Below are 26,548 nucleotides of genomic sequence, written 5' to 3'. Positions count from 1 at the left end.
AAGTATTGAATCTGTATTAATCCAGTGCCACCTGCTGAGGCAGCAACTGCATTATGTGCTGCATCTCTACTGATAGTGGAGGCGAGCGGATGCTCAGATAATCTCACCAAGGTATAAAAGCTGCTGCCTTTGGAGAGGTATTTTTGGAAATGCATAAGGAACTTTCTGTTATCCTTGTAAGTTCTGTTTAATAAGATTTGTGCTCTCTTCTGTAGCACAGATCTTCTCATTGTTTACTAGAAAGCACCTTCCTTCATCATCAGTTGCACATCAGTCTCCATTAGGAGGTCCGGGTTTACTTTACTTATTACTTTTTCCCTATTTTATTTTTCTAAGAGTGCAATTCAAACACTGTTTACTACAGGTTGCCCTCCACCCCCACCCTTCTTAATTGTTTACTCAGAGCTCAGAGAATACAGTTCATTGTTAGGAAGAAAGAGAATAATTCAGACAGCTTGGCCAATCAGGGTACAGCTTGTTTTAATTTTTATACTGCCTCTATTGTCTGGAAAATATGACTTTTATAAGCATGATAGTGCGGGCATGAAATGAGTTTTTGAAAATGTTACATCCGTAAAATGAGAGGGGCTCAGCAATCCATTACGGGCTCAAGAGAATGCAATAACGTTGCAGTGCTCTGTAGGTGTGAGCTGTGCAAATACCGCAAACAAAAATCTACGTGAAGGGAACATTCTTTGCAAAGTGAAGTACTCAGAAGCTAGGAAATGCTGGATTTATGGTTGTTTGTGCAAATATAATTCTCCGCTCTTGTATGTGCTTTCTGTGCACTGAATGAGGCAGGAATCCCAGAGAAAAGTAGTATGCAATCACGTAATTAGATACTTAATCACAATGCATCCGCATGGGGAGTGGAAACCAAGCTGTATGTGCAGCCATAAATCTGACATTCCCTGGCTCTCAGGTACTCGATGTTGAAAGGATTTCATTTAAATTGCAGCATTTGTTGGTTTTAGGTACGATTTCCTGACTTTAGGGAGGAAAAGGCTCAAATACAGTACGCAACTGTTAAGGTTGGATGCAGCTCTAATGATGGAAGTTCAGGGTGAGGGGCTGAACTTCCCAGCTGGCCCAATTCTCAAGTAACACAGCACGAGCCGCTGTAGGCACAAGCAGTGCGATGCTGGGGACATGAGACACGCTTGCCCTGCCGATTGACCCACTGCAACTGTAAGCACTCTGCCTGCATTTCGGGCCTTCTTGCTTCAGCATTGCAATGCAAATCATTGCCAAAGGAGTTGTAGGGATTAACCGTGGTGGCTGGCAAGAGAAGAAAATTGTCTCTGTGCAGAGGGGGTCAATTGCTAGATTCAGGTATTTGGGGCATGAGGAATGCCAAACTCAATCTGTTTTCCTTCTGGGTCAAGAAAAGTGGAACAATTTCATGTGATGGAGAAAAGAAAAAAAACAAGAAACTAAAAAAGCTCCTGGCTCAAGGAATGCTTTTATTCTGCCATGTTTTATCAAGAGCCTTCTACAAACAGCACGGATTTGAGAGGAAATCCACAAGATGGATTAATAATAGGAAATGTGAGGGAGTTAAAATATTCCAGAGTTCTGTTATCTCCTATATTCAGAATGGTGTGCCCATTTTGAGTCTTTTACAGTACAGCAGGATTTTTGGAAAAGAATAGGTGGTTGTAACAAGTTATCGGTTCAATTTATCTCCAGTAAATAGCCTGTCAAACCTGATGGATACTTGTTCATAAGAGTAGCAGCCATCTCGCACCGAAGAAAAGCCAACCCCAGAACAACCTATAGCTATCCAAATATTCCCACTAGCAACTAACTGCTTTGGGGAAAGCTTTGTGAACTGGGCACAGCTCAGCTCGCTCGTCACCCTGCTGCCTTGACAGCATAACACAGATGTGACTGTGCCATGGCAGTGCGAGAGGGATTTGTGCATAGATAGCCCTGTTTTGAGGGTGGAAAACTTGCAGTGAAGTGGGTAGATTCTTGGCCTTCGACCCTTTGCTTTTTAATACATCACCTACGTTCTGTAGCTCTCATGTGGAACTGCACTGATCAGAAGTGTAATGTGAAACTGATTTTGCAAAACAATAAATTGCAGAGAGCTTGAGGAAACAGGTGGTTTTAGTTAGTAAATTGCACATAAAATACAAAACATCAGTAAATTGAAGGCTTGGCCCCAGGAGAGGAGAAGCTGTGTTTAGCCCCCTTGCTCTCCCTGTTCTGGTGATTGGTTTAAGCTCACTTGCCTTTGGCCCCAAAGGGGGCTGTTCTAGCAGCCTAGAATAGCCAGCGAACAGCAGAGCTCCAGTCACAACCTTCCTGTCTGCGTTTGCTGAGGGCTGTAAATAGCAAGTTAAAGCAGCAAGGAATCCGAGCTTCGCATGGGAATACCTTTCATATGGGGATTTCCCACATTGCTGGATTTGCCAGCTCTGGGGACCCTGTTAGCAGCCAGAGTGGCACAGTCTGCTCCATCGCCTGGAACCCGTGGGGGCTGGAGGGTGCCTCTGTTCTTTGTGACCTCTTGTCGTTCTCAAAGACAAATGAAGTCATACACAGAAAAAACACCCTTCTTTTGCAAAACTGAATGGCTCCAGGAGGCTCAAACTAGCTGCTGTAATGTAGCTTAGTTTAGATTGAATTAATCTTACCAATTTGCCGCATGTGGTAAGGATGATGGTTGCTTCAATTCTTACAGTACCAAAGATGTATGGATGTAAACTGTACTTTCTGAGCTGAAGCTCTCTTTAATGTTGACTTCTAGCTGCGTTGCTGCTAAACTCGTGCCCAGATCCAAGACTGCAGACGCTCACACACAATTAATCTCACAAATTTATGAATGCCAGAGCATGGAGCAAAATGAAAACAACTGGAGGAATGTATAAGGGGAATAATTGGACTGTATCCAGATGTGCATGTGTAAAACATCACCGACTGACTCCTCCCCCATATCCTGTCTGAAGAAAGGAATTTTTTTTCAAAAATAAACTGGGGTTATTTGAAAGAAGTTGTGGTGTCTGAATGAAATCTAATAGGCAGGATTAGTGGTAATTAGGTACATTCTTTGCTCCTTGTTTTTTGTTTTGTTTTGTTTTTTAACTCTCTTTGTGTCGTTGCATTTAACAGATTCTTTGCCACTCTCAGCATTACCACTGGAGCTCTTGCTACACGTATTTGAGCTGCGGGATAGAAAAAGGGAATCATGAGGATCAAATGAGCGTGCACACTGCACACTGCAAATCTTTTGAGAAGCAGAGGGCATTTGTTGCGTAGCAGGGTACTTTGTGGTGAAGGCACAGAAGGGGCAGTTGAAAGAGTTTTGTAGAGAGAGACTTTATTTCACTGAGAAAGAAACGTTCCTATCAGTGTCGTGTTTGCAGATTGGAATAGGAGCCAGGAGCGCACAGATGTAGTTAAATCCCTGACTGTCAGTGAAGGAGGACTATAGCCGTGCAGGCTCTGAAGTCCAACGTCTTTCCTGTCACCACCGCTGTGTGCTTTCTGACAGAGCAGTGGCTGCAGTGGGGCTGGGAAGAGAGGAAAAGTAGAAGGGAAGGAGAAAAGTCTAGAGTGGAAAAAAGATCAGCTTCACTGTTTTGTTGATTAAAAATCTGTCGATCTCCTCATTATTTTAATTCACTCTGTTATTTCTCTGTAATAAATTGCATTGCCCACCTTTAAATGCTTATGTGCTTTCTCAGCACAAACTTTTCCTAGACATTTTATAACGCTTATTTTCCTCCCCAAATTAAAATAGCAGAGACGTTGGCAGCGTTTCACAAAACACCCTCTCAGACTTGCTCTACTGTCTTATGTTTACTTTGGTTCTATACCCAAATAGGTTGAGAAAAAGAAAGAAATAGCACCAAATCTTCTTAAAAGCTGCAATTGATACTTACTGCGGGGAAGACTTGTAATGTTCAGATTCTTTTTCTAGTGCTTGCTCACACAGCAATATCTCTGAATCCAAGGGCATGAAAATAAAAACAAAACAAAACAAAAAACCTTTGGGGTTTGGACCACGAGGCTCTAGCCACCTCCCTCCAAAAAAGCCTTTATCACAGAAGCACTCTGTGCCGCTTTCTTTTCACAACATCTTGTTTTGGATTTCAACCTTCATTTTAGCTCTGCTTAAAATGGAGTTGAAGCAATATTACAGTTTGGCTCCTGTTGAAGGGATGGGATAGAACTTAGGCTTTTTCTGCTTCAAGGAGTTTGTTGGGTTTTTGTTGTTTGTTTTTTTGTTGATTTGTTTTTTTTTTCCCTAATGGAAAAAGACATGCTAAGCAGTTCAGGAAGGCTCTTACTGTTGCCAGAGATATAAAATTCTTGCACTTAAACTGAATGAGCACAGAGGCATGATAATGTTTTTACTCCAGGTATAAAATTGCCAGACACAAATCTGATTTAACAGAATATGTTTTTGAACTTAGCATCAAAATGTTTCCACTAGAATAAAGCGAAAAGTATTTTCGAGAAATAGCAATAGCCCTCGGATAAAGAGCCCCAGAGGTTCATCTGCAAATGCTTTATAGTTGGAAAGACTCTTTAACAAAAAAAAAAATAAAATAAAATTCAAGGTTGCCACAGCTCGTCATGTTGATTCACTGAAGTTGCAGCAGCTGTTGAGGTGAGATGGGGTTGCCTGGGCAACAGCACATATTGTATAACAGTACCGCACCACCTTCAAACCAGTGAGGTGAGAAGTAGTTTAAAAGCATTACTAAATTTTTATGATACGTCTGCTATATTTTCAACTGAGTTGAAGTTGGCTGAGTTTACCCAGCTTAGCCTCCTTGGAGCCCGGAAAGCTCAGCTGCTGAATGCTGTTTGAAAAGAAGGGGGGAAATCCAATCTGTGTGCTTTAAAATGTTGGAGGTAAGCTGTCTCTATATAGCTGTTCTTGTTAATTGTGCCCATGCTCATATCCAGAATTACAGCTGCGTGTAAAAGCATTTCTCTCGTTTTCATACCTTCTTTTACAGGAAGAGTGACTTTCTGACACTGCTTTGGATGATAAAAACAGAAGAGATTTGCAAAAACAAACAACAAAAAAACCCATGTCAAAACTTTGAGAGGTAGAAGCCCTTCGGTTTGGTTTCACTTTGTGGTCACATTTCAAATTTGGATAAAACCCTTAGAGCACTCAAATAGTGGGGTTTCCATTTTTTGTGGCAGCACCCAGGTATTGTGCTTTCTTTCCAGTTTGCTTTCTTTCACAGAATCACCAAATGGTTGAGGCTGGGAGGGACCTCTGGAAGTCTTCTGGTCCATCCGCCCTGCTCAGGCAGGGACACCAGTGCTTTGTGCTTTCCACAGCTGCTTTAACAGAACATATAATCACTTCCAACCACATTATTCACAAGAGGTATCTGTTCGACTGCTCCACCCTCTATATTGTACTTTCAGCTGGAGAAATTCACATCTTTTATTTTACCAGTATAAATGGCCTCCAAAAGATCTTTAAGCATCTTTTTAGCCTTTTGTTTTGTTTTGTTTTTTTGTTAACAAGCACACGTTGGTGATTAATCACATAAACTTGTCACCTGCTTCTACCATTAGTTCACTGCATTTTGGTCTACTTTGACAAAGATTTAGAATGCTTTGAGTCTTGCATTGGGCTGTGGTGTTTAGCTTCGATTAGAAACCAGGTTTAAAAAAAAAAAAAGTGGCTAGTTTATTTCATACTATTACACATAAAACTGAGGAAAATGAACAAACAAAACACAACCAACCAAAAACTTGGTGTGAACCTGAAGCAGAGGAGGAAAAAAGCAGCAAAAGGAGCAAGTGTTGTGAAAGTCCTGCAAATCATAACCACCTGGTTATAGTAGCGAGTCCCATGTGACTTAAAGAACTAACTTCAGTTGCAATGTCCAAAAACAAACCTTCAAGATGCTGCCCAAAACGCTAGTTAATAATTATTGCACACAGCTTGGAGTCAGCCCAGACTCTACAGTGCTGTTGGATCCTCTCATGGGTTCATGCATACCATAGTGATTATTGAATCCTTTTTGAAGGTCTATTGTATGCTCCTTCTCATGGGATTCGGCGCCTCTAGTGTTGAGCTGTGGAACTGCTGAACAAAGCTGCATCACCAGTAGGTATGGTAGTATTTCTGCTCTTTAGTGATCTGTTGGCCTCTGTGACTTCAGTTGATGGAAGCACTTCATACAGGTCAGAGTGCAGTGATTTCTTATGCCTATAAGCTGATCTAGCTACAGAATATTTTGTCCAGTTTATTCACAATATTTAGTGTTGTTGGAGTCTCCTGCTGCTGTTTTGGAGAATCAGGTGACATTCAACAGGCAACTGAACTGGATTTCTGGGAGCTGACTTGCATGTTTGGTGGCTTGTTCTTCGCAGAGTGGCTGAAGGTGTACTCTGAGGTACACCTGAGATTTGTTTAGTGCTACGCTGGGGGCACTGGCAGCTGGGCTTTATCCTGTAACACCTCTTGTTGAGTGAACTTACAACCATTCTGGAACTGAAAGCACTGCTCTCACATCTGCACAGGTACCTGTGCTGGGAAACTTGTTGAAGCTCAGAGCTCTCAAGTCTTGGTGCAGCCATTGGAAACAGATCCGTCCTACTTCCAGATTTAGACTCAGTATTTGCATTCAGTGCTGCCCTGCGCAGGATGGTAACCACTGGCTAAAGAGAACTTGGCTAGGCTTCCTGCATTGTGTTCTTTTGTGTCCTTAACCCAGGTGATGCTGGGTCCTCTGCTCCAGTACTGGTCAGTCTGACAAAGGATTTCTGATGTCAGTGTCTTTACCTGCAGTCCATAGAGGAGCCAGTTCTGTATGGTTTGCTGTTAAGAAGTGGATTGTGTTTTGCAGCATCTTTGCTGTGTGCAAGTTCTTGACGCAGCAACATTTCCTCAGAAAGAACCAGGCAAAATGCTGTGTGGAAACAATGGGAGTCTGTTTTGGATTTCCGGGGCTTCTGCATAGCAAACTGCTACCTTTCCAAGGGCAAGTCTGATGGCAGGCCATGGGACTGTGCCTCGCATTGGTCTCCTAACCAGCAGGACACTGTGGTGCTTCTTGGACAAGATTCAACCTGCTGAAAATGTAACTGGGCAAATGTAATGGTGGTGTTGATAATGATCTTTTGTCCAGTCTTGAATTCAGCAGTATATGGAAATTACCTGAATTTCTCAGACCTTCTTCTACTTGCGTCTTCTGTCAGTCTCACACAACATGTTGCACGTTTTTACTTTTAATCAGAATATACTGACTTCTATTGAGACATCCCTTATTAACCACAAGTAATAGAACCAGTAAGTATGGCATTTTTTTTGGCTGAGGCATTGCTAATTGCTCCTTTAAGCTGTCTGGGTGAATGACCATCTTACTAGCCTGTTAAATCTTGATTTTTGGAAGCTATTTTCTATGAACTGTGACAAAGAAATTATTGCACTGGCACTTGAAGCAAAGCATATGAACCAGAGCAAAAAGTATTAGGAAGAGAATCAGAAAACAGATTAATATGTCAGGCTGTTTGTTGTCACGAAGGTTCCTGCGCTCTGCACAGGAGAAGCCTTTCACCCAATCCCTCCAGCTTTGGAGTTTTAACCCACTTGCTGTAGAGAGAAATCGGTAGGGCATCTGAAAAGAAGAGTTGTACAAATAGGAGTGTTCTTGTGTGATTTAGAAGTGTGGGGGTAAACGCTGTATGAGATGGTATTATGGACTGGACACAGCATCTCTACTTTACTGCTTTTTATCTAAATTCTGGGCTATCCTTAGCTATCGATAAAGGTCCTAAAAATGGAAAATCACTTTCATAGGATGTGAGCAGCTTTTATATCTTGAGATATACCCCATGTGCTAATCCTAAGCTTATCTAATGCGCTATTTGCTTATCTAAAATTTTTCCTTCAGGTTTCCTACTTCTGTACTGCCTCTTAATTATCAAGCTAACAAATGAGAAGTCAGGGTAATGGTTTTGAACATTTTGCAATAGTCTTGTAACTAAAACGTAGGATGAACTCCTAAAAACTTTCATTCAGTTCATACTCATTGTTCATCTCATTGTTGGTGAGGAGGCCATGAGGAGGTATTGCCAAGGACACCTTCAGATTTCAATCAGTTATTGAGTTATCTGTTATTTGTTATCTGCTGGATTCAAACAAATCTTTTGAAAAACCTAGGAGGAAAAAAAAAAAAAACACAACTCTGCTTTCGCCACTGTGTATTTGACAGTACTTTGAAATGTAGCAATTCCTATCCTGAATCAGATCAGTGTTTTGTCTGCACATTTGTATGAGAAAGCAGGAAATGCCATATGCTGTAGACTCTACCATGTAGAGGATCTAAATCTAATGGAAGAAATTTACACCCATTCCCCAGAGCAGACATTTGGGTAGCATTTGTCTCTCTCCCTGGCACTAGGAAGCCCTCTTTTCTTTGCATTAATTGCTCTTTTCTGTGCTTGTCCATAGGAAAGGATTCCTGCAATCACTGCAAATTCTTAGCCTCAGGGATGCTTGGCATCCATGGAGTCCATAGCTTCAGTATGTGCTTTGTTTAAATAAACTGCTGTTTATCAGCTTTCACAGAGGAAATGCAAAAGTCACTCACTTGTTTGATTTCATCTTTTGTTTATGCTGGAGCATACAATATTCACAAACACAGAAAACTAATTATAAAGCTTCAAAATATAGCTGGGTGCTTGGAGCGATAGCTAGAGCCTTACACTACTGACTGCAGTTGTGTTTTGGTTTGGTTTAAATTAAAACAGCACATTCATCTCCCTTTGATTGCAAAAACTATCTCATCTATAAAATATTCTGCATCTTCCAAGAGTTCAATTTAATAGCTGATGTTTATAGAGGGCACTTAATCTATTATGCAGTGCAGAAGGGCAAAACCTAAATGTTGCTTGAGCATTTGAATGTCAGTTTTAATGCTGTTGGGCATAGTAATGCTCAACATTGGGTTAAAAATACTGCATATTTTTGCTAGCCTTAGAAGTCCCCTAATGGGTGGAGTGTGGCAACGGGCGGTTTGCTGTAGATGGGCTTACTAACCCTTTCCTGTACAGCTAAAATACAGAAGACTGAAGTAATGGCCTGCAAGAGATTGGATTCTCATGAAGAAGAGATTAATTAAGCCTGTTTAAATATCTCTTCTTCTTAAAAGAGAGTCAATGTGTCCTGCTGCAGTAAGAGCAATGATTTTAATCACTTACTATTCACTAGCTTTTTTTTTTCCCCCTAAATACTATAGGAAAAGCATTGCGGGAACAGCTTTAGAGAGTTAGGAAAGCTCATTAGCAACTGGTTGCCAAAATATCTATTTCTACATACTCTACTCATGTTAGAATAATCAAATTAAACAAAAGATGGTTTTTACACATGGTTTTGAATCCGGAAATTAGTTGATGCATGCAGCCATTCACTGGACAGTTTAATTGCTGTAATAAATTTGCAGTGAACCTCATGGAAATAATATTTTCTTTTTTTCGCTGTGAGGATGGGTAATCCTCATGTAAAGAGAAGGCTGCTTCCTCCTTTGTCTTGTTGTTAATAGCTATACATTTTCAGTTGGATTTTTGTAATTAGTATCCACATATAGGAAATCCCAAGCCCCATCTGCATGAAAAAGTACAGAAAGTGTAAACATCCACAGAGATGAGATGGTCAATAAGCTGTATTTCTAAGAGCAGAGACTCAAGGAAGAAATGCCTTTTTATTATGCTTTTCAAAAATAGCCTCTGAAGATCACACATGGGTGCTTTGTGGGAGGGCGTTCCAGACTGTGGGAGCAGAACAAGTGCCGTTAGGCAGTTGAGGTCAAAATGTGAACAAGGACTTAAGACATTTATGGTCGCATTTCTCCTTGCTTATGAAAAGATTTATCTCAGCAGTTCAGGGATAGTTTATATAGCAAGCTTAATTTGAGGATAAGCAACATTTTATTGGCACAAGCTATGTGAAACCTTAAATTTTAAGTTCTCTGGTATTTTTGTAATGATCTTCTTTGCTGTATACAGTGCATATTTTCCTATAGCTTTCATTTAAGTTGCATGAAATAATGCTTTTCTGTAAATGATTTGCCACTGAGGTTACTGGACAACACCCTCCTCTACCAAGAGGGAAAGATGACTCCTGCATGGGGCTGGAACCCAGCCAGGAGGGGATAATAGGATGTGTGATGTGTTATTTCCCAGTCTTGATCCCTTCATTCTTGGAGCAGAACCAGATGTCTACCTCCTCTGTGAACAAAGAAGGTGTCCCTGTGGATTGAGTCTCTTGCTCATCAGGACTTGCCATGGTGTGGTGGAGAGCAGGTGCTCCGTATCTCCAGGTTCGGTTTGTTCTGGTATTTCAGATATGCACTGATGCACCACTTCTACTAAATGAAGCTGTCTAGTTCTGCAGTTGGAGCCCATCCCTCTGTGTTAAGCACTGCTTGTTCCCAGCACCTTCCCGGTCAGCACAGCTTGGGAGCTGACACTTTCAAACAGCAGTTCTGGAGAGAAGGAGCTAGGGCATGCAGGCCTGGAGTGTGCAAAATCCTCTGCACTGAGGCAAAGCAGAGAACGTGCTTAAGAAGGAAACATTTGTGAATCCAGGTTTGGCTGTGTTTTCAATGAAGAGTTACATGTTGTCTTGTACAGCAAAGATGCTATACAAGCAGTATAAATAGCAGAGTAAGAGCAGGCTTAATTCCAAGGAATGGTTGTGCTTTTAACTCGGATTTGTTTTTCTGTTTATTTCAGGTAATTTAGATAAGAGGTTTACACATCAATTGCTGAGATTTTCTTCTTATGTCTTTAAACTGTTGATCCAAAATGGAGGCACTTGAGAGTGTGTGGGACATATGTGTGTTGAACGTAGCCGTATATATTAGTGCTTCACTTTCTTTACCTATTTCTCTAATTCTGGCCTTAATCATTTTTATTATTTCTTGGTCTTTTTAGTGAAGATGAACGGGAAGGAAGGACTGAATATTGGAGGTGTCTCAGCAGTGTCTATTAACTGGCTTCCCACTCAACCAAGTCGAGTGTCAGATTTTTCCTTGATTTCTTTCCTTTAATTAAGATACCTCATAATCATTAAGTCCTGTACTGGAAGTCATTATAGTGATGTCTGAAAGTCCAGGTGATGGTGATGCACACTTTTTGTTCTTTAGTTGTCCCCAAAACACTCAGAATATCTCTGCCCATGTTTAGTGTTAGCCCCACATGGTACATTTGTTCTTGATAAGGAAGGTGATGCCGTCCCAGGTAGCTTCTGTCTGACTGCCTGAACAAAGAATATGAAGAGATGTCAAAGTGCCATATTATGTGAATTACTGCACCATGTCTCTGTTAGATCAATTAAGTCGTAATTTGGATTCTGTATTGAGATTTTTATGCTCCCCTATTTATTCCATGTGCCAGTCATTCCGCTGATGTTTTAGGTACCTGCATACCAGTTTCTTCTATAACAACTTCCTGACTTTACTCTCTTCTCTACAGCCTCTTGTTCAGGTCCCCACATGTTGTACTTATCAGTAGATATTTCTACACTCTCAGTTTCATCTCTGTAATGGTCTGAACTGCTTTAAGATTGTCCTCCCTGTATTCTTCTCCCCAGCGCCCCTTCGTCCCTTTTCAGTAGTGAGTAAGTGAGAAACAGGAGTTGTAATATAACTTCTTTATAAGCAGCGCCATCTCTGTAAAGATGCCTGTGTGGGGGGGGTGGTGAGGATTTTCCTTTGACTGCAGGGTAAGCTGAGAATGCATAGGTTAATTCAAATTAATTAGAAATATCTTCTTCATTAAGCTCCTGAGACCATGTTACAATTCTAGGAATGGAATCGTGCAGATCTTTTTAACTGCATTGTTTAAGCTCAGAGAAATTTGCCTACAGTGGTAACTAGACTACAGTTATTTTTGATCCAGGGGTGCGTGCCTGATGGCATAAAACTTCTTTCTCCTTTTCAGTGAGTGCAAGAAAAATTCTTACAGGAAAATTCTTGGAGGTCTCTTGTGGAGACCTCTACAACACGGTCACGTGTCCCAGTGCTCAGATGGAGTCTGGGATTTTGTTTCTGTCTCCTGAAAATACTGCAAGGCACTGCATTCCATCTTCACTTACCTTGAAGAAGGAGGTAGCCTTGAAAGAGTGCAGTCACAGTGCAGTGTCAGTCCCTGTGCAGGCAGTGCTTTCCCTGCAGAATGTCCCTATAGAAGTCGTGGCTTTGGCCGTGTACAACCTGTGACCGAAGCATTCTCTGAGTATCAGTAATCTTCTAACTCCTGAGCAAAATACGCTCAGAAGTAGACGTGGGGGGTGAGTGTGGAAATGGAAGTGAACATAAGAAAAGCAAGACACATTCAGGTTCACCTGTAAAGGCTGCCAAATTAATTGGGTTTTAAAACCTATGTTTTGTATTATTAGACTGAAGTGCACTTTTCCCCTGCCTGAAATAGGTTGTCTCCCTCCTCATTCCAAACTGCAGTCTTAAGGTGTGCTGAAATGTATTTGAAGTGTTCTCTTCCCATTAGGGAGTATGAACTACTTCTCACTGTAACATTTCCAGGTTGATAGTGCCCAGGTTGTGGTGGTTCTTTTTTTTTGAGTTTGTTTTTTTTTCCTTTGAGTAATGGCAATGGTTCTGTAGTTCTTTTTTAATTACATCTATTGTTGTGTACTTTTTGCTGTGAATGACTGGTCATTATATAGTTTGGTAATTTGTTAGTATAAAAGCCTCATTATTTCAAACTATTTCTGTGTAATGTGTTATTAGACATTTAAAACAAATTTAGGCTGTTAGACAATGTAGTTTTAATAACCTAAGGGAAATTCTCATAGGGGAGTAGAATGTTATTTCAGCAAAATGAATGAATTGAGAAAATAATTAAAATATGCATTAAATTTGGGTAATGTAAACTTAAAGAAAATGGATTACAGAAAATCACATTGCTTAATTGGATGTTTAATTCAGGACGACTTGGAATGCTTTTAATGAACGTTTCACTTCAACATTTTGTTTCAGTACATTTGAAGCTTTTGGCTGATGGAAGGGAGAATTTTTCTTTGATTTGCATTTTTTTGTTGTATTGCTTTTTATTTTCATTTTCTAAATGAGTTTGTAGCATGAATGGCTTTGCAGTGAGCCGTCCTCCCTGCTTTGTATCTCTGAGTGTCTTGAGAACAAAATGAGTGAACAAACGTCTGTTTTCAATGTTGCTCTTTATTACATTAGAGCACATTACAAGGTCATCTCTGTAGATTTCACACACTGATTCCTCATTGATTGCTAATGAGATGGTTTATGCCACTAAGACTTGGCTAGTATGAAATCAGTTTGCAAAATGGGTGCTAAGATTATTTTATATCTGAAAGAGAATCAGCTGGGGGGAGGGGGGGTGTTACTACTTGATAGTTTATTGCAACTATGGACTCCTTGCTGAAATTTCAGTTTGCACTGATATTTGTAAAGAAGGTATCTCCTTTTAACTTGTTTTTTTTGTTTGTTTTTTTTTTTTTTGCCTCTTTCATGTTGAAACAGTTTCAGTATGTCAGTGTTAAAAAAGAGCTGTAATGTATTTTTTTCCAGCAGCAGTTCCTTGTTGGTTGCAGTGTCTGTAAAAAGCTTACGACATTAAGGAGTAATGGAGTATATCTTTCAAAGCACAAGGAACAAGCAATCGGAGTGTTTTGACATGGTGTTTAAAGAAAGAAAATCATGGAATTTGGTTTCCTGCCCGGAACTTTGACTGACTGTCTGGGAATTCAGCGCTGCATGTCAGTGTGATGCAGAATTAGTGATGTGCTTCGGAGTGTTTGTTTACAAATACAATTGTGTCCTGCAAGTTTAAGGCCAGGGTATTGATGATTTACACCATTGTCTCCCAGCACTGATGAAGACCTACATTCTCGAGAAAGTGCTGTCTTTCCAAATAAATAATTCTCCTTCTTCTAGAAAAGCAGAGACATTATCTATCTCATCTGTAATGCAACCGTGGACTGTGGAAATTCATTGTTCTTGTCGACTTGTGTCAGCTTCCAGCACACCGTTTTAACTGTATTTCTGTGTTTGCAGTGAAGTCACTACTCTTGCACTGACCTTAATTATTGTTGTTCTGAAGCTGCTGGGGACTCTTGAAGACACTGCATGTTTCGTAGGCTCTTTGAGACAGCTGGCGTTGAGCACCCATAGGCAGCTCTGCTGGTGCAAAAGCTGACCTATTCTTTATTGAGTTTTTAGAATCTGTTTTGTTAACATCAATACAACAATATCTACCCAAGCTGCAAGTTGCACATTTTTAATGTGATGATGATAGTCCTTAAAATTATTTTGCTCATTAATGGTGTTCTTGGGGAGTCGAGCTGCCAGTATCCTAACAGAGATGATTAAGTGGATGCAGGTGTTTACATCTCAACGCAACTTCTAGTCTGCACCATGGAATATTCTTTTCTCCTCCCTAAGCAAATGGTGTTTGATATGATTCAGAGTAATGCTTGGCTATAGGAATTCAATCCTGAAAAAAAGTAGAAAAACAATTAAAACTAATTTTAATGATAGAGAACGGTGTCATTTTGAGATGGTAAAAAGATGCAACTGCAAGAGTGTTAATCTGGCAGTTAGTAAAGACGTTGTGAACCATCCAGAAGCAAGGGAAATTCCTCCTTCTCCCAGCTGCTGAGACACTGAGATGCACAGTGTTGCTTGCAGCAGTGATGACAAAGTCTCTGGTTGACCGAGCTTTTGTGGCTGCTCTGGTGGAAATGAATCTGGCAGCCAGAAGTGTCACAGGTTGCCTCCTCAGCAGCCCACCTTCCTGGGGAGCCTCTCGCCCTGTGCAGTGTCAGCCCTCCCACTCTCATCCCTTGGTTATAGCGGTGCTCCTTCAGCCTCTTACAACAGAAACCTCAAGCTGTCGCCTCCAATGAAGTGAAATTAATACCACAGGGCTGACAATTTACTTCAAGTTAAAGTTTCTATGTTTCTTAGCCTGCTTCTTAGCTATGCATGCTGTTCTGCCTGGCTGCAAAGTACAGCTTTGGACAGTCTGTTACTGGACACAAGTATTGTCTGCTCAGGACTGCATAGCTGAGCCTCCAGGGAACTGCTTTCAGTGCCAAGTATTTGACAGCTCTCAAATCTGGTGTTCAGATATTATCTTGTCACTCTGTTTCAGCAAGGGCACAAAGGTGAGCACGTATGGAATTGACAAAGACGATCTGTCAATAAATGTGTTCTGCAGTCACACAGAAGGGCAGCGATGACAGCTGAGCAGTTATGGCTATTTCTGCTGGAGGAAGCCTCCTTCCTTCCAGAGGTGCTGCTGTAGGCATTTCCAGGCTTGGTACCTCCTGCTGAGTTCTGTCTCAATTCACCATCTGCCACGGTATTTAAAGGGAGTGTGCAGCCATTGCTGTAGGAGTTGTGCTTACTTGTCAGTTGTGTTACTCAGGTACGCTGAACGCTCCACATACTTTCCCTTATGGTGATAGTGGAACAGGTCCTGTTCTCTGTGTTCTGAGCACAATCAAAACAGCTAGCAGCGTGTTGTTGCCTTCACTGTACACACTTTCCCATGTATGAAAACAACGTGTGTTATCAGGAAGGACTTTGTTGTAGGTGAGCAGCTCTGGGACATTAGCTTTTAATGTATGGAATCTGCAGTTTCAAAACCATCACTGTGTGCCCAGCTCTTGTGTACTTGCATACACCCTGGTAGTGGGCTCTGACATAATGCCTTCATACATCCTGGTAGTGGGCTCTGACATAATGCCTTCCACAACCTTCCAGTTGTGTGTTTTTGCTGTTTGTTTTTTTTTAATGACAGTAACTTTAAGGAATGCTTTGATGTTGTTTCCTCTGCTGCTCTCCTCTAGCTCTTAATTGGTCAAATGTGATATTTTCACAACATCTTGGATGCTCTACCAACCTTTTTTTCATGTTCCCATGCCTGTGTGTGTCAGGTTCCTTTCTCAGAGTTCAGCTATTGTTCGGTGTTTGCTATGGGAAAGTCTGCAGTCCCCTCTCGCGTTCAAGTTCCTGCTGGGCCAGATGATGTTGAGAACTCTGTCTGTGGACAGTTACAGTCAAAGACAACTTAAGGTCAGTTTGAGGAACAATTTGGCTCTGCACTTCAAGAGAATTTCTGTCTGGGTTAGTTTCCTGACGACTTTTTTTGAAGAGGCTTCAGTCTAACAGACAGTAATTTAAAAGGACAGAGATTTTCTTGCACATCAACATAATTATTTTGGGATATCTTTTTTTTAAATTCTAAAATATGATGTATTCCTTTCCTTTGTGTATCTAATATAGAAATAGTCCCAGAGCCAGTTAAAAAATCAAATAAAATAAGTGTTGTAACAGAGGAATAAGAATGTGGTTTCCTCACTCTTTTGTTATCATTCAGTGACTTCTTTGATGAAATTAAGAAGCCAGTGTGCACTTGTGCATTTTGCATGGAGCAAAGCAGGAGATATCTTCAGACAATTGTGTCTCAGAAGTTAGTTTTCCATGACCCAAGTATCTTGGTTTGCTTTATTTAAAAATAATAATAAAAAAGAATGAAAAAGGGAGAGAGAAGCTGAAATGTAGCTTCTGAAAATGCTGCTATAAAAGAGAGAATAAAAAAAAAGGTGGAGGGGGAGGAGAAAGAAGAAGAAGGAGGAGCGGTGGGGGAGAAGGCTTGACACCAGAAGCTCTGTCATACCAGAGTTTCTCTCGGATGTCTGGAAAAAGTCTTATACTTCTGGGATACTTTCCAAAATATTTTCAGTGACCATTGCCACAGGCGTGAACTTCTTAATGCATTTTGCAGTAATCTCCACCGCAGGGAAATTGATTACTGTCTGAAAGCTTTTAGTGATAACAAGCAAGCAGGGCAGCACAAATGCCATGAGCTCATTTGCATGTGTGTGTATTTTGTTGCATCTTCAGGAGTCCAGCGGAGACAGATGCGTTGCCTCAGGAAAATCCTGCTTAATTATTTTTACTATTTTTTTACATAATTAAGTTATTGAATATTTATTGTTTGATAGGAATTCTTTTCACGTATGTGTGCACAAATGCCTGTGTGCCTATGTGCGTGCAAAGGATCTGGAAGCTGTCTTTGTCTTGGATATTTCAGCTGGTACCTGAGGAAAGTATATGTTGGCCTCCTGAGCCAGAGCTTCAATTGGATTCATTTTAAAGAAACTGAAATGCATTCAAAAGCCAGAAGCAGTTTTAACAAATGAAATCCCAGTGGAAAAAAAGGGTACTATAGCAAAGGTATATCTTCTTCATATACCCAGAGAGAATTTCAGGAGGCTTGAAGGGCTCTCTTCATGTGCAACCTGAGGGGGCTAAAGAAGCTGAAAATGCAGATGGACTTTTGTTGTTGTTTGGGGTTTCTTAAGTGTTAACTTCATATTCCTAGTGCAAGAGATCATTGGACCTGGAGAGGTTACTCCACTTAGATGGTCACTCTTCAAAACTGACATATGAACATCACATCTTTTTAATGAGAACAGCTTTCAAGAATTATGTTTATTCTGTAAAGAAGAAAAGGCGTATATGTATGTACACACATGCTAGCAAAACTTTAAACTGTATGAATGGAAAGCCTTACTCAACAGAAAAGTCAGATCTCACAGTCAGTCACTGGTACGTCCTTGTCACTGTGCCCTCTGCCATGCTGCAGCAATGCCTCCAGCCTGTGCTATTGCTCCCCCAAAGCACTGTGATTGATGGATGGTCTGCAGTAGATGAGGAGAGAAAAATACAATCTTGAGCACCAGTAGAGAAAAACAAGCTGTCATAAGCAGGCTTCATTACAAGGGATAGAAAGGTCAGAATAGTCTTCCCCACCCCCCTTCTGAGCAGTCACTAGACACATCCAAGCAGAATTTTTCCAGACTGTTAACTGGTTCATCAGTCGGGGCTTCCTCTCAATTTTAAATGCCAGCACCACTTCAGAGCAGAGCTGGCTTCTTTCCCAGACAAGATTTCCCAAATTCAAAATGACCTTTCAAGATTCTAACTAATAGGAGCTAAACAGAGATTTCCTCTTCATCAGGAGCTTTCTTGGATTGATCCTTTTACTCAGAGCACATCACCCAGCACAGACCAGTAAAAGACCTTCCACCTGTGATAACAAACACTTCTTCTGAAGAGCAGCAATCTTGAATCATGTTGAAGTTGTTCCATATTCCCAAAACTGTTATACTTGTGCTGGATGCAGTGATTGTGGAAAGGCACAGGGAGTACCAATGAAATAACTGGAATTTTTATTTTTGATCCAGCTGTTTAAGGTCTGCATCAATACAAAGGGATGCAGTTACCTGCCATAAGAGACAAGGGGAGGGATGAGAAGAATGGCAGAAGAGAAGAGCTCTAGAGCTGGGAATTAGGCTGCTGGGAGGATGGTTGCACTATGCTAGTAGTCTGGCTGGGCTGCAGGAGAAGGCTTTCAGTGTCTTGCTGCACTGCAGCCTGGGCTGGGGCTTATGATCCCTGAGGACAGCAAGGTACTCACCCTGCAGGTGAGCTCAGGTTGGTAGGAAAAGGGCTGGAGGAGACAGAGCATGCAGGATCACCCAGCAATTCTTATCACCCAGAAACTGGCTCACTATCTGTGCCTCATCTGGGTCAAGAGATTGTGATCCTCTGCTGATAAGAGTTTCACAAAGGTTTCATATACTCTTGAACACCATTCATTCAAATGTCTCCTGGTGTTATTGGTTCAAATTAGTAACTTTTGAGAGGATTTGGCAGAGAGAAGTGGAGGTGCAGTCGCTTGATCTGGTGTTTGCTTTGTGTTGTATACTTACATCTTGCTGTGCTCTCTGCAGCTACTGGGAAAATAGGCAAGATAAGGTAAAGCACAAGAGTGACAAATGTATTATTAAAGAATAGCTGACAGGCAATTCTGTGAGGCCTTGAGAAGTAGCAAACAGTGAACTCTTCCCAGAAAGGCAGCAGTGACCATTTCTCAAAAGGATGAAGTATTTCAAATACAGAGCTGTGAAGTCTTATGGTTCCATTCCTGAAGGAGTTTGAGCAGAAGGAAAGTGACAGAAAAAAATATAATACAGGTTCTTATTGAGAAAAGTACTCTGTGGGAAATAAATGTCATACAGTGATGTGAATGACAAGACCAGTCTAAGGGCTGCTTGCACATCAGCATCAGGAGTAATACCATAGCTGAATTCGGAAGGAACACCAGATACGAAACAAATCACTTGATTATTATTTTCTTTAATAGCACCTTGTAGGAGAAGGCACCAAAAGACTGAGAAAAATAAGGGGATGTATAAAGAAGAGTTTAGAATAGATTGCCTTAAAATCAGAAGTGCCAGGAATGCTCACGGTTGCCTAAAAATATTACAAATGCAAAATGTAAAAAGAACATCTCAAATCAGAAATCAAACAATTCTACCATCAGATCTCCCCTGTTGAGCTGTGCTTTCAGGTCTGACGTGGCAGAGGATAAAGTCTTGTAACACTCAAGAAGCACAAGATCTGGTATTTGTGCTTTTCTGTGCTCTGTGCTTCTTCCTTCTGTCAGTCTGGGTTATCATCCTAAGCCTTACTCATGTTTTTGTTTTGAGATTTTCGGTCTGGAGTTCTCAATTTATTCTCCAGCATTTTCCTCAAGTTGGTTCTTATAAATGTTATATGATGGTTCTTCTACATCACTGTTAATACTTAATTACGTATATATCTGTATGTGAAAGTTTTCTAATACTCAGTTATCCTTGTCAGTATAGGTAGATGTGACAATACTGCTTTCTGCATAAGGTACATCCATGATGGTGTAGTAAAGTTAGAGAGTCCCCAGGCACACACTGCCAGCAGAGCGGGCAGGGGAACAGTCTGCCTGCCTGCCTGCCTGCAGAGGAGACTGGGGGGTTAGGGGGAGGGAGGGTGGGAAGGGAGGAGATACTCAAGCTGTTTTTTATTTTTTGCCTGAAAACTTTTGCTTGAGCACTTAGGGAATCATTTGTATATATATGATAGTGCTTCTTGATGCCTGGGCGACTGACATCATTGAAGAATTAGGATCTATGGTGGCAAACTCTCAGCAACTGCAACAGGAAATTAAAAAAAAAACACATCCTTTTATTCAACAGAAGTCAGCTGTCTGTGTCAAAAATGCTGTTAAGTATGTGGTTCTTTCTTGGAAAAGATGATCTGCATGGTGGTTAAAACTGATCTGGTTTCAGTGGTCAAAGGACAGAAAATCTTGGAGAAGTTCTTGATGTCAGTGCTTTATCATCAATAGCTAAGGCCATGTAGGGGCTGGTGGTGGAAGGCTGCAGGGAGGAGTGCATAGGTAGAGGGAACACGGTTTTGTCATCTGCAATTCACTAAGTATTCTTTTGCTATGCTATTTGTGACAGCGGTAGAATGCTTATGGATGCATTGCTCTTCTGTTAAAGCAGTTCCTTCTTTGTTTCGTAGACACTTCAGTTATGTTTCCTACAGCTGTACCCAGGCTTGAATTCCAATGAGTTGTCTGTAACAAAATTATTTGCCTCGTTATTCTACAAGGGTTTGGAGTAATTTGCAAGCATCTTATGCTTCATTTTTTCAGAGCATGCTTTAAAGCCAAGTGTGATCAAGCAAAGACTGTTGTGAAGATGCATTGTGGCTTTCTAAACTGAGAAAAATAAGCTGAAATAAAAGGACAGTAAAATGCTTTTGGATATAGTTAGATTACGGGTAACTCCTGGAAATAGATTTAAATTCTTTGAAAGTTGCTTTGAAACTTTTAGTCTGCGTTTTTATCAAATCCCTCAGAGTGCTCTATTCTGCATTGGCAATGCATGCATCTCCCATAGATGTAAATAAGTCTGTGCCTTTTCAAGAGATATGGGGGTGTATTTTCAGCACACTTCACCAGCATTTCCTCACACTTTTTTGTTCGTATTCTTTCTCTAATACAAATCACCCTGGTACAGCAGGTTCATAAGCCACCACTTCTTGTGCTTGTTCCTGTCTGCAAAGCTGGGGTAATGATCCAGCTAACCAAGAGTACAGTGCTCTAGAACATCGTTTAGCTGTTATTTTGTGCCTCTGCTGCTTAACTGCTTTGCCGAATGGTTGCTTGGCCTTGGTGTTCAGGTGAACTGCATTAGCACCCTGCTTGAAGGATGCCTTAATCATGGCCTGCCATCACCAGCTGCTCCTAAAGACGGTGATCACGAGGTCAGGTTAGCATTAGGCATGAGGTGCTGATGGTGAACTTAATGCAGAGAGCAGTGCCGTGCTGGTGGGGAAACCTGCTTCAGAAATACAAGTGTTGGCCTTTTTGTCGGCTGCTCACAGACCTTCATTCATATCTGTCCTTCCTCAGTTTATGAGTGTAAGTCACTGTTTTGCCTCATAATGCATAACAGTTTTGACAGTGGTTTTTCATGGATACCTTGTACTTGCTATCAGTGTGCAATTGCAGTAATAATTCTAGAGAGCTGTGCTTTCAGGACAAAACGTACAGAATAAACCTTGCTGTAAAATAGCTCTCATCAGGCTTTGCCAGTGTTGTCTGCACTTCCACTTGAGAGTCTGATTTCATTGGACTTGCAGTCCTCCCAGGTAGTGTAGACAGGTCTTGGTGTCACTGGTATTCCAAAAAGCATTAAGGGGTCAGCAAACTGGCTTAATTCCCAGTGACATAACTGAAGGTGTTAGGCCAACGTTCAGACTAAAATGTATCTCACAACCTGAGCATCGTGTATGTAACTTGTCCTGTGAATTCTGCTTCTGTTCCTCAGGATGTAAAACAGGGAGTGCAGTTTGTCCTGCATGTTGTTGTACAGTAACCATCCTGAAGTGAGAAATGAGAATCCACTTTGATAACTCGAAGATGAAGAAGTAAACAATCTCTTTGAAAAAGCCACTTAGATGAAATTGCATCCAAGGTTTCTTCTGCTGGTCTGACAGAACCTACAAAGCTGCAAAAGCAGAGATGAGGGGGAATGTAGTTTTACATCATTTCTGCCTCTGGCTGAAAAGAAAATGAAGTTCATTAGATGGGAAGTACTGGCTGAAACGTTGCTGGGGGAGGGGAGCTGCTTTTGTATTTTTTCAATCCCTTGTGCCATCTTGGACTTCAGCAGTATTTATTTTTAGTACATTTAAACACTGGAGAAGGAAGGGCCAGTTGTAATATGGCATATTTACATCATGCTGTCAGTTCCTGGCAGCCTATTTGCCTGTCGGAGTGCAGGAGAGAACCAGTCCATTAAGGACATGAGTGCTACTTATGCCCACGGGTGGTGAAACATGGTCTCAAGGGTCGGAAGGCCTTGCAGGCTTGCAGGTTGGTTTGTTTTTCTAAGGTGCATTATGGGCATTTCTTTTATGTCAGAGAGACAGGAATGCGCTGTGCTGCCTCCCACTTTTTCCCTCTGCTCCTCTACACTGTATAGGAAAAAGAGAAGCAAAGTCTGTATATGAGATCAGCATGTGCTGGTTTTTCCCTTCATGTTACACTTCATTTTTCCCCTCATGTCATGCTTAAGTTCTCTGCCCCATTGTAAAAATAAAAATCTATAAATAAAGAAGAACAAATGCTGAGGGGACAAACTGGACCCACAGCTATGTGCATGTCGTCACTTGTAGAAGTGTGCCTAGCCCCATTCCTCCCAGGCTTCATACATTCCCTATTTTCTGTGCTGTCAGCTTCTCAAGACGAGAAACATGCACAGATACAGTCCTGGCTGGAGACTTTTTGCCCTGCTGTAATACAGTATTAACTGAGCTGAGGCTGAAATGTTGTTATATTCATCTTATGTTAAATTAGCTCACACACAGTCTTATACGGATATATTTCTTCTTGTTTAGGAAAAAAAAAAAGCTTTGCGTTTTGCTGCCATGCCTGAATATTGCAGTAATACTTCTCTCCTGGAATTAGGCAACATTTAGGTCTGATCTCTCATGTGTGACATGCTGTCTCTGTTAGAATTCCAGGCGCAGGCACCCTATGATTTCCCTTTCTTGGAAACTGCTCTGTCTCAGCATGTGGGTAGAAGGCCATGTAAATAAATACCAACCACTTCTTAGCCTTCAATAGGCATTTCCTTTTTCCTGGTGGCTACAGAACAAACACTTTCTCTCAGTTTGGCACCAAACATTTATAAAACTTTCCTACTTCTGAATAGACAATCAGAATCTTGGTGTAGTTTTTTCATCGGGTGCTATTTTTACTCATCTGTTGCTTGGTTTATCAGTAAATAGCGTCTGTCTAAACAAGCTCTTCATCTGAAGCATTCACATTTCTGGTAATGGAATCATAAATGATTCACAGAATCATAGAACAGTTTGGGTTGGAAGTGACCTCAAGGATCATCCAGTTCCAATCCAATCAGATTACCTAGGGCCCCATCCAGCCTGGCCTTGAGCCCCTCCAGGGTCAGGGCATCCACAGCCTCTCTGGGCAGCCAGTTCCAGCACCTCACCCCTTATGTTACAATTTAGTCCAGGTTTCAATTGAAAGCTATAATTTATCTTTAATTCACAGGTTACCTCTGATAAGTAGCTTAGACTGACAGACCTACAGGGTCTTTCATTAGAATACTCATTAGATGGGAGAGTGTAGAAAATGCTATATGTGCCCTTTACATATTTAGCTGGGTACACTTTCTAAGATGGCTGATCTAGACAGTTTGAAAATGCATCAGATAACTTTTATGTAATACTTCCACTCTGGATTTGACAAAACAGTAGTAGCCAAGCTTTACCAGAAGGGCCTTTGAAATATGCATTTTTCCTCTACTGAGGCCTGTTATAAAGCTGTCTAGGAAAGTGAGCCATTGCTGGACACATAACTATAATATTTTTACAGTTTCACTTGTAGATACATTCCCATCCAGTTTAGTTTTGCAATCTGCTGAAGCTTAGCCAAGTGTTATTGCTTCTGCCCTCCCAGCACACACATTGCAGAACAGCTAGAACTTCTTCCAGTTCTTTGCATGGAAGTTACTTTTGTGTATTTCTTATGGAAATGACTAGGGAATTTGTACAAATTAAAAACAATTGCGAGCTGAATTTGGTCCTTTTACTCTGTTTCATGGCACAACAAACCACATGAATGTTTCTTACCAAGCAGTGTCCTGTTCAGTCCTCTTCAGCAAGTGCAATGGGTACAAGATTTCACAGTTAGTTCTAATGATGGTCATTTTCAGACTGTCTTAGTTTGTGATGCCAGGCAGGGAACTGTAAAGGAATCCTCAGCTTTCTTCCTTTGGTTATTAACTGAACTTCTTCCGTAGGGTTGTTGAATAGCCAAGTTCAGGAGAAGATCATCTGGTATTCACTGCACAAGTTTCAGGGCATAAATGCTCTGATGCAGGTGATGCCCCTCTTGTTTTGCAAGATGTCTTTAAATGACATCTACTTAGCATGAACTGTATTAGCAGAGAAGAACAGAGTTCTGCCCTCGTTTCTCTATCAGTAGCAGGACTTCAACGAAGCTAAACACAACAGGAATGGTTCACAATCTTAGGGCTTTTTTGTTCAGACATCATAAATTAGCTTGTCAGTGTTACTAGTCCTTAATTTAGAGTGACTAGAAGCCAGAAACTTACAACCTAGAAATTGTACCAACTGTGCTGTAAATGAGACTGTGCTGCTAATGAGAGTGCGATACATGAGAGAATAAATAAGAGAATAGTTCACAACAGCAAGAGAGAGTAGATAATGTCTGTTGTATGGACACTGAGCTGGTTAGAGTGGAGTCCAGTTTTGTTTATCTGCAATGTATGTATTTGATTTTCTGTGATTTTATATGCTTGACTAGTGGAAAGAAATTTTATCCAGGAAGCATCAAATGCCAGCCAAAAAAATCTGATAATAGTACTTCCAAATAGATTAATTTTATATCACAGCTTACTCCAGTCGCTGCACAGACACGGTAGGAGTGTTCCGTATTGATTAGATTCCTTTTAGTCAAATCTGTGTCTTCTTAGAATTCAGAGGAAGGGAGAAGAATAAATGTAGATGCTTATTTATTTCTGGTGGATTACTTTGGTTTTGTTAGGAAACATTTCAATAGGATCAGAGAAAAACAACTGGAACTGACATTTCATTTCTCTTGCAGTTATATCTGTGAAAGATAACAAGCCATTTTGATTTTAGATATACTCTTACAATAAAAGTACTGAAGATACCGCTGACTGATCAGAGCATGTTGGTGTCAGACTTCTTTGAGTCTTCTTACACAGTGTTGTTTTGATCTGTTTTTTCCTAGGAAAAAGAGAAGAAGTACATGCTTCCTCTGGACAACTTGAAAGTGCGTGATGTTGAAAAGAGCTTCATGTCTAGCAAACATATCTTTGCATTGTTTAACACAGAGCAGAGGTAAGAGAATGTGCTTTTCTGCAGATAATTGCATAAAGGTGTATCTGACTGAGCATTTTAATAACTGGGAGTGCAGTTCTGCTATTTCCACTGTGTTGAGTGAACAAAATGTTGATACTCTTGATTCATCTGCTTTTTTGCTGTTGCATAATGATGGGTTGAAAGGTTAGTGTCCGTTCTCCTGGCCACTCATGGGGTGAAATGCTCCGTGATTCGTCATTTAGTTTTTCTGCATGGCTGAATAATCATCTCCTGATCCTATTTTTGTTTTGTTTGGCAGTCTCCTAGGCTTACCAAAACATTCATGACTTCTGTACCTTGTGACCAGATTCAACTGGTGTAAATCACCAACGCGTCATTGCTTTCCACTTTCTCCAGTGGAAAAACTTGCTTGTCTGTATTCTTGAGCATCGTTTTATTGTTTGTTTGGGTTTAAATACAGCTGAATGGAGAACAAATCCTCTGCATTCTCAATTCACTGGAATCTTTGCTTTGTAGTGTTTTGCCTCAGACTTTTCTTTCAGACTCTGTCCTCTGATTTGAGGGATTGGTCACTCTGAAGAAGCCCACCGAGGGGGCAGAGCCAATTCAGATAACTGCACAACTAAGCCACATGAAACATGAGAAAACTTAAAGGCATATAAATGACCTGCATTTTTGTTAATTTATTTACTGATTTATTACTGCATTTGCAGTTAGATCACTGGAATTGCACTGCAGCCGATGAAATGCAAGTTCTGTAGTTTCTTCTTCAGGAAAATAAGTAGAATGTCTTTTAGCGGTAGTATTCATCAGTGCCATTGTTTTCTTCTTTTCTGCTGAGTCTCTTCACATCCACCCCCCCCCCCAGCCACTAAAGCTAGGCAATTCAATCAGATGTTCAAGATGATGAGGGCTGGATGTGGCTCCCTGCAGAGCCAGCTGTTGTTGCTCCTGAACTGGCTAGAAATAGTTCTTTCAGAAGCTAGAAGTGTCCCTCCCTCCTGCAAAGCAAAGCAAAGCACAGGATTTCTGGGCTGTCAAGTTTCTGCTGGCTCCAGAAACATGAGGACGCAATGTGAGTCTCACTCTGAACTGCCCCAAGGAGGCTTTGCCTACATTTGCTGACATCTCAGCTAGCCCACATGTGGACATTGTTTGCCAAGAGATGTCCTTTGAAAGTATGTCTCTGAAATCTTATTCTCAGCAAGCATTTCTGGAGCACAGAAAAAACTTTGCAAAACTTTTCATCTTTTCTCTTCAGATGCTGG

The 26,548-nt window shown here is 41.0% G+C and overlaps 1 protein-coding gene across 8 annotated transcripts in view; it reads left to right on the top strand.

Annotated features, from left to right (window-relative positions):
• DNM3 (dynamin 3) overlaps positions 1 to 26,548 on the top strand; it is a 166,702-nt gene that overhangs the window by 77,404 nt on the left and 62,750 nt on the right. For all 8 annotated transcript variants that reach the window (XR_007376979.1, XR_007376978.1, XM_048944525.1 and 5 more), the window contains one exon: positions 25,189 to 25,298. Coding sequence is in view for 6 of the 8 variants with exons in the window: in XM_048944525.1 (XP_048800482.1) it covers positions 25,189 to 25,298 (110 nt within the window). In the remaining 2 variants the exon portion in view is untranslated. The remainder of the gene's footprint in view (positions 1 to 25,188; positions 25,299 to 26,548) is intronic.

This window comes from Lagopus muta, chromosome 5 (assembly GCF_023343835.1).
Source record: "Lagopus muta isolate bLagMut1 chromosome 5, bLagMut1 primary, whole genome shotgun sequence".
Lineage (NCBI taxonomy): Eukaryota > Metazoa > Chordata > Aves > Galliformes > Phasianidae > Lagopus > Lagopus muta.
The sequence above is the reverse complement of the archived record's forward strand: the minus strand, read 5'-3'. Positions and strand labels throughout refer to the sequence as shown.